At 36.4% G+C, this 9,164-nt stretch overlaps 1 protein-coding gene across 1 annotated transcript in view; it reads left to right on the forward strand.

Moving 5' to 3' along the window:
- The window catches only part of UBR3 (ubiquitin protein ligase E3 component n-recognin 3 (putative)), a 178,186-nt gene that overhangs the window by 75,261 nt on the left and 93,761 nt on the right, over nt 1-9,164 (forward strand). The window contains exons 11-14 of the mRNA XM_015565769.1: nt 5,373-5,459; nt 7,334-7,399; nt 7,480-7,569; nt 8,321-8,449. Coding sequence (XP_015421255.1) covers nt 5,373-5,459; nt 7,334-7,399; nt 7,480-7,569; nt 8,321-8,449 — 372 coding nt within the window. The remainder of the gene's footprint in view (nt 1-5,372; nt 5,460-7,333; nt 7,400-7,479; nt 7,570-8,320; nt 8,450-9,164) is intronic.

Below are 9,164 nucleotides of genomic sequence, written 5' to 3' on the forward strand. Positions count from 1 at the left end.
CAGCGCCCCAACCCCCTGATTGGCCCTGCTCTGTGCGTGACAGGGGGTGGCGCCGCAACCTCCCTATCGACCCTGCCTTGAGTGTGACAGGGGGCGGTACCCCAACCCCCCAATTGGCCCTACCCTGAGCATAACTGAGGGTGGGATCGCAACCTCCCAATCTGCCCTGCACTTTGCATGGAAGGGGGCGGCGCTCCAACTCCCCAAACGGCCCTGCTCTGAGCCCGACCAGGGGCTGCACCTAGGGATTGGGCCTGCCCTCTGCCACCCGGGAGCAGGCCTAAGCCAGCAGGTCGTTATCTCCCGAGGGGCCCCAGACTGCGAGAGGGCACAGGCTGGGCTGAGGGACCCCCCCCCCCCTTCCCCCGCGGGCACAAATTTTTGTGCACCGGGCCTCTAGTAGAATAATAACAGATTGTTGTGATGGTAGGATCTCAGACTGATTAAATGTGAGGATCTGTGAAGGTCTTTCTGAAGAAAGATTATGTAGGTACCAGTTATGTGAACAATAAAACTGGGGTTATCGGGGTAGTAGGAGAGATAGATTGGAATAGCCTGCCTCCAGTGATTGGTCCTTTTAAGGAATTTGTGGCTAGAGCAATAGAGTAGAACATGGAGTTGGAGAGAGTGGCAGGGATCAGATTATTAAAGCAGTTCCTTATAGATCATGTTAATGAATCTTGGATTTAGTTTTAAGGAGAAGCCAGTGAAGATTTTTAAACAGAGGTTTGATCTGATCAGATATATACTTAAAAGATCATTGTAGTTTTGGGAAGACTGATTGAGGGGGATGTGGAGAGCATCAGGACTAGAAGCAAATAAACCAATTAAGATAATAATAATTATCTTAATAATTAAGATAGTAGTCTAGATAGGACATTCAGCTTTGAAATTCAAGGTATATTCAAGATGCCCTTTAGATATTGAAGATGAGAATCAGTAGGCTTAATGATGGATTGTATGTTGTTGATGAGTGAGAGAGAAAGACTTTTGGGTAACTAGGTATAGAAATAGAAAAGATTGATAGAAAAAGTAGGTTTAGAAAGATTAGAGTTAGTTTTAGATGTGCTAAGTTTGAGATGCCTATGAAACATCCAAGTGGAAATAGTGAATAGGCAGCTGGAATGTATGAGGTAGAATGAGCTAGAATAGATGGCTATATGAGTTTTGTGCTCAGAGGAGGAATCTGGACTAAGGTTATAAATTTTAGACCCTTGGGCATATAGATGATATTTATCATTGGCAATGGGATGAGATAAAGTAGGAAGAGAAGAGCAATGGACTCTGAAGAAACAACTAACATTTGGATATGGAGGGAATGAGAAAAACCAGAAAAATTCAGTGTCATGTAAGCCAATGGAAGACAGTGATTTAGGAGGGAGGATTGATACAATGTTGATAATAAAAAGACATTATTTTAGGAGGTGCCAACAGTTTTGAGGATGACTTTGGATTATGAAGCTGAGGTTACATAATAATGAGAAATCATTGTTTCCAAGCAGTAGTTTATATATCTTAAGTTATATAAGGGAAAGGGAGAGAGAGAGGGAGATACATCAGTGATGAGAGAGAATGATTAATCGGCTGCCTCCTGCATGTCCCACACTGGGGATTGATCCTAGAACCCGAGCATGTGCCCTGCCTGGGAATTGAACCGTAGCCTCCTGGTTTATAGGTTGATGCTCAACCACTGAGCCACGCCTACTGGGCAGTAGTTTATTTTTATTTTTAACTCTGAAGGCCAGGATTGCAATGTGTTATGGTTCCCTTAATCTATAAAGTGAGAGAACAGAGAGAAAGCAAGTTCATATTGTCCTGGTAGTATCTGAGACAGTAGTGTCTTGGTCTTAGGTAAGATGATCTCTTGAGCACTTACAGTTTGCCAGACATTGTTCTTTACACTGTATTCTTGAGGTTATATTCTTTTTAAAAAAATATATTTTATTGATTTTTTACAGAGAGGAAGGGAGAAGGATAGAGAGTTAGAAACATTGATGAGAGAGAAACATCGATCAGCTCCCTCCTTCATACCCCCTATTGGGGATGTGCCTGCAACCAAGGTACATGCCCTTGACCGGAATCGAACCTGGGACCCTTCAGTCCGCAGGCTGACGCTCTATCCACGGAGCCAAACCAGTTAGGGCTTGAGGTTATATTCTTACTTAATCTACATACTATCTCTAATGAAGTAAATAGTAGCATCACTTTCTTTCATAGGTTAAATAACTTGTCCAAGTTCACAAAACTACAAGTGAAAGCTGAGTTTGAAACAAATTCATCGGATTTTACAACCAGTGCTCTTTACTGCTTTATTATAATTGTCTCTGAAGCAAGAATGTCTTTAGCAGCAGTGTTGTCAGGTTTTAGAAATGTAAACTAGAAGAAAGACTATTATTTAAGGGGTGGGGGAAGCTGTTTCTTTGTGTTTATATTCTCTAATTAGAAAATTGAAAACTAAAAGATTAGCAATCAAAACGGGAACTTCACCTGATAGCTTTCTTTGTATCATTACCCTGAATTCTGTTTGGTTGTTGAAAATGTTAAGAGCTAGTTAAAACAGTAGTATAAGAGCTAGTTAAAACAGTAGTACTAGATTGTTTAATAACAGATAGAATGGATAAAGGATGGCTCATTTCTAGAATATTATTAATTTTTGCTTTTTGAACAGAACAAACAAGCTATAAAATCTCCACCTAGTGGCAACTTTGGGTTACTGCATACTTGACAGAAGTGTCTGGCCTTGTCTCTGGGACACTTAACTGCTTATCAGAAGTAGTGCTAGACTATGACACAGAGCATTTTATTTATTTATTTTTTGACACAGAGCATTTTACATACATTATTTCATTTGCTTCTTCATAACAGTACTAGGAAGTAAGTAGTATTAATTCCCATTTTTACAAATGAGAAACGGAGACTCATACAATTTAAGTAATTTGCCAAAGATGATAAACTAACAAGTAGTTAGCATGCATACTAAATTTCTTTTTTGAGTGGGTGTGTTAGTGGTGAGGAGGTGGGAGAGAGATTATCTGAACAGATTATTAAATATGCTATATTTAGGAATGGAATAAACTGGCCACTTTTTAAAAGAGTCTTGATACCCACTTTTTAAATTATTCTCCAAAGGGATTGTGTCAGTTTACATTAGTGTTGAGAAGGAATAATGGTACTCCTTTGTCCAAATCCTTGATAAAATAGGAGAACATTTGGTTTTTAAAGTTTCTTTAGTCATGAATTATCTACCAGTTAGTTTGGTTATGACAGATTATTTATTGTAATTTATAAGTGCCATTATATTTTTTCCTGTGAGAGATGGGAAACAGAATGTGCTTTAAAATAATATCTCTATATAAAAGCCTAAACAACTGAACAACAGAACGACCAGTCGACGGGTCACTATGATGCTCACTGACCACCAAGGAGAAGATGCTGAGTGCAGGCGCTGCCCCCTGGTGGTCAGTGCACTTCCACAGTGGGAGCACAGCTCAGCCAGAAGCTTCCCAGGCAGCACTACCAAGCAGCAGCAGTGGCAGGCACAGTGGGGCTGGGATAGGCAGGAGTGGTGCCCAGCCCCAGCTGGGGCTCCTCCCCAGCTGCCTGCCGCTTCAGGCACTACTACATCCCTCGTGGGACATCGGACTGCCGGTTTCGGCCGATCCTCAAAACTGGCAGTCCGATGTCCTGGAATGCGAGAGGGCACAGGCCAGGCCGAGGGACCCCACAGGTGCATGAATTTGTGCACTGGGCCCCTAGTATTTTTACAAAGATAAATCTTTATAAATGGGATAGATTAGAACAGAGTGACTATCGGCAAGGAAACTAGATAAGTGATACTTGGTTTGGATTGTAGCAGAAATAGGTGGAAATAGGAGTGAACTTACGAGATAATAACATCAAGAAAGAATTAACAGGACATGGAGACTGAGCAGGATGAAGGAGAAGTCAACAATGAATGTAAAACTTAGCTTTCTTTAGAGGCCCAGAGTAATTTACATATGTAAAAAGATATTTGCATATATAATATATTTAAAATTCACATAACATAAAATTCACCATTTTTACCTTTTTAAAGTGTACAGTTCAGTAGTTTATAGTATATTCACAAAGTTGTGCAACCATTACTACTAATTCCAGAACATTTTTATCACCTTCCCCTCCCTGCTTCATACCTTCCAATTTCAACCTCTTCTCATCCCCTGGAAACCCTATCTCTCTTCTGCCTGAATTTGTTTATCTGGACATTTCATATAAATGGAATCATACAATATTTGGCCTTTTGTGTCTGGCTTCTTTCACTTAGTAATGTTTTCATGGTTCAGCTGTGTTATAGCATATATTAATCAGTACTTCATTTCTTTTTATGGCTGAGTAGTATTCCATCACATAGATTTTACTTGTCCATTCTTGAATTGATTCTTTTTTGTGTGTGGCTACTATGAATATTGCTTCTGTAAACATTTGTATACAGGTTTTTGTGTAAATATGTATGCTTTTAATTCTCTTGGGCATTTTACATTCCCACCAACTATGTATGAGATTTTCAGTTTCTATCATTGCCAACACTTTTTATTTTACATTTTAAAATTATCGCTATCCTAGTTTATATGGATGGTATCTTACTGTGGTTTTGATTTGTATTTTTCTAATGACTGATAATGTTGAGCATCTTCTCATGTAAATGTCTATTCAAATTCTTAGCCCACTTTATTTTTGCAAAGGCTATCATCATTTATTTTCCCATTTAACTTAATAGATGCCTATTTCACTGGATCCATTTCTCCATAAAGCATTAGTGACACATACTTATACTTTTTTCTTCTAAATTCTGTTGCAAACAAATATGTTTATAGGTTACTTATAGTAGTTATATATTCTTCCCTTTTTATTTTTGTTGTTTTTTATTGTAGTAAAATATATGTAACATAAATTTTACCTCTCTAACCATTTTTAGGTGCCTAATTCAGTGACATTAAGTACATTTACAATGTTGTGCAAGCATGATCACTATCTATTTCCAAAACATTTTATCATCCCCCAAAAGAAACTCTGTACCTGTTAAACAATAAGATTAGAGAATTTATAATATTTTTGGGATGTCTTGAAATGGAACCTGGTTTATATTATATAAATCTATTTCAGCTTTGATTCATTTAAAGGAATATGTAGCAGATTGTGTTCTTTAATTTTTATAATTGTCATTGATTGTTAGTATTTGTGAAAGGATGATTTCTTGAAATGAAAAATGTACTTGTTTTGAAAAAAATATTTTACCATTATATATAATGCATATAACTTAGTTTTATGTATTGCATATAATTTGAAGTTGAAAATACACACATATATATGTGCTGTATAACTTATTATTTTAGGAAACCCAAGAATATACTCGAAATGTTGTTAGATATTGCCTTGAAGCTCTTCAAGACTGGTTTGATGCAATTAACTTTGTAGATGAGGTATGTACATTTTTGATATATGTAAAAGCATTTAAGAAAAGAACTGTTAGATTACATTTAACACTGAAAATAATGAATACCTTTTTATAAGACAAGGGAAAGAAGTCAGAGTGAATAATATCATTAAGTTTTAAAAAGGAAGAAGTGGGACACCAGTTCTTTGACATCAAGGAGGTTCCACAGTGCATTACTTATGTTTGTTTATTTCCTAGAGAAGGGCATGATATTTTTCCTGTGCTTAAATGTGTATGTCTCAGTATTTGTCAGGAGTAAATTAGTTTTATTTGAAGAGGTAAAAATGACAGTGCAAATGTGAATAGGATGGGGAATATTGATGGAAACAGTATCACAACTTTTTAAATTGGTCATCATTCTTGAGTGGGTTTGAACAAAGGTGCTTGTTATTAATGAATAACATAGAACAAGCTTTGTATGAATTAAGCAAGGGCTTACTTCTAATTAGTCAGACACGTTTACTATTAGAAGCCCCTTTCATTCCTCTTATAAAGTGGCATCACAATATGCCATGTTTCAGACTACTTCAATTCCCTGGGTGATTTTTGAATCCTACACAGATGGAACCTCTGCTGTTTTTTGTTGTTGTTGTTGTTTTTTTTCCAAAACTGAAACTAACCCATTAAATTCCCCTTTCCACACCCTAGCCTTACTCCACCATTATACTTTCTGTCTCTATGATTTTAACTAAGTAACTCATATAAGTAGAATCACAAAGTATTTGTCTTTTTGTGACTGGCTTATTTCACTTAGCAAAACGTCTTCAAGGTTCATCCATCTTGTAGCATATGTCAGAAATTTCTTCCTTTTTATGGAAGGCAAACTTTTATTTATTAGACTAATTTATAGACTTTTATTCACATAATGAGGAGGATGCTGTTCTCATATTTTTGAAAAAAACTTTCACGGATCTGACATATTGCAGCTCTTTATAGTTCTATACTGATACTACATTAGTATTATTATCTGAATGTTCTGGACAATATTTTTTAACATGAAAAAACTTTACTAAAATTTATAAAAGCATTAAAAATACTTTTTTAATTTTTTAAAATTTGTTTAAAAAAGACAGCTATTGTGTACTTTTGCCCTCTAGTGATAGTGTGACTCATGGGATTCACATATTTAAATTACAAATTCTATAATAGTCACAAGGATGCCAAAAGTCTTGAAGATAATAGTGCTAAGCTTATTTATGGAGGTTGTGTGTTCAGCACTGATATGGGGAACATCTCACTTAGCTTGTGAAGGAACCTAGGCAAGCATTTCACCTATGCTCAGTTTAGGACTGTAATCAGAGGCTCTTCTCACTCTGAATATAACAGTGGGTCCAGACTAACTTCTTCTACTTGTTAGGAAGTTACTTAGGTTTTCTAAGCTTGAATTTCCCTTTTTATAAAATGAGGCTATTAATAGTTCCTACTTCACAGGATTTTTATGAGGATTAAATGGGGTAATGTGAATAAAGTGGGGACTGGCACATGATGAGTGCTCAATGCCGGTGAGCTGCAGTTGTTTTTCATATTACTATTATGTGTTTGGTATGCATGCATTTGACGATTCCCAAGTGGCCTACGTAAAGGGACATCTCTCCCATTTCTTATTCTGTGCTGGAGGCTTCAGAGGCTTCAGAGTTGAGTAGTATACAATTTTTGCCTTAAGGAACTTATATTTAGGTGTTTAAAATACAATAGTTTTATCTTTTCTATGTATTTTTAAAGCTATCCTTCTAAAATTTTAAGTCTTGATTAAAAATATAGGAATAAATCAAGGTGAAAGTGTGGTTTCAACATTTTAAAACCTTCTTTGAACTTCTGTAAAACATTCTTTGACTTGTGAATTTGGTTTGTTTATTCCAGCCAGCTCCCAACCAAGTCACTTTTCATCTGCCACTACATCGTTACTATGCTATGTTTCTGAGTAAGGTAAGATTATCATTAAACAATTCTTTTTTTAATATTAGAAATAAATATTCAGTTAGTAACTTTTTAATCATATTTTTTAGGCTGTGAAATGTCAAGAACTAGATTTGGATTCTGTTTTACCAGATCAGGAAATGTTAATGAAACTAATGATTCATCCACTCCAAATTCAAGTACGTATTCAGGCTTTTAAAGCATTTTGATTGAATTATTTGGTTAAATGATTCTTCCTTTATTTTATTTTTATGCCATTATCATTGTTTTAGTAGCCAAAATGTTTGAAAAAATTTTGCTGGGTGGCAGGCGGGGGGCGAAGGCAGGCTAGAAGGAATCAATGGGGGAACAAGAGGACATATGTAATACTTTCAATAATAAAGATTTAAAAAACATTAAACTTAGTTTTGATATTTTTGCTAGGTTATATTTAGGAATTTTTGCTTTTATAAGATTTACACTTAGTTTTCTCAGGAATTATTTTCACTATATTTATTTGCAGGGAAAGTTTATAGCACTGCTTTGGGGAGTTAGTAGACCTAATGGATTATAGTCTTGTTGGCACCACTATTTTATTATCCATGTTGTTTGGGGTAATTCACCTACTTGATTTGTCTCAAATATTTCTCATAGATTCCTTATTTAATATTTCAGTGAATATTACTATAAATATATCCAGAAGCCATCACCAAATAACTTATAAAAGTAACTCACATATATAATTCCAACAAAAGGGACCACATAAAGCATTTAAAAAATTTAAAGTATATATTTGAATTGAATGTCTTAAATTAACATTGGACAGAATGTCAGGCTCATACTGTGATTAAGTTATAAAATATTTTGAAATGATTTTTCAATATAACATATTTTATAAAGATTGAATTTAGATGACTTCTTTGTCAATTTACATAATTTTTATTTTACTAGGCAAGTCTTGCTGAAATCCACAGCAATATGTGGGTAAGAAATGGTCTGCAAATTAAAGGACAAGCCATGACCTATGTTCAGTCTCATTTCTGTAATTCCATGATCGATCCTGACATTTACCTATTACAGGTAAGCCAACTTGATAATAGATGTTGTACTTTAGATTGGAAATGTCTCATTTGTACCCACAGGATTCTAATTTATTCATATGACTGAATGACAACACAGAGAGGTCATTGCTATTGAAAGAAGAATTTGTTCATTACATTTCCCAAGAGAAGGGGCCATGCCACATCATGCAGGACCACAGAAGCATTAGATTTGTGCAGGAAGTGGAAGCAGGAGTGGGGGAAATATAAGAGTAGAACTCTCTCTCTCTTTCTTTTTTTTTTGGTGTTTCCATAGGAAAGGCAAGTCAGGGCAGAGGAAACACTTTAGGATTGGCTAGTTTGAATAATTTTGGTGGGTTTTTGTGGCATAGGGACTGTCCCTGGCTATCTGGTACTTGGTCCTGGATTGATTTACTGTAGGGGTCATACTGGATGGTTGTATGTGAGTTAGATAAAGGCGATGACTGACTTGCATATAAGAGGCTGGCTCCCAAGTGAGTTATTTACTCTCTTTAGGAATTAGTTCTCCTTGAGAGTACCTGGGTCGTCTCTTGCAGGGACTGTAAGGCCTCCCCAAGATTTCAAAACATCATATGCTGGGGTCCAACCCCAGCAGGTCCAGGGGTCCCCAAAGGTGTGGACGGAGTCGGCGAAGAAGGAATGACACGGAGACAGCGTTCAGTTGATCAGCAGCCTTGCCAGGATCTCTAGCCACAATCTCCAGCCAAGTTCTG

Source organism: Myotis davidii, unplaced genomic scaffold, assembly GCF_000327345.1.
Source record: "Myotis davidii unplaced genomic scaffold, ASM32734v1 scaffold59, whole genome shotgun sequence".
Lineage (NCBI taxonomy): Eukaryota > Metazoa > Chordata > Mammalia > Chiroptera > Vespertilionidae > Myotis > Myotis davidii.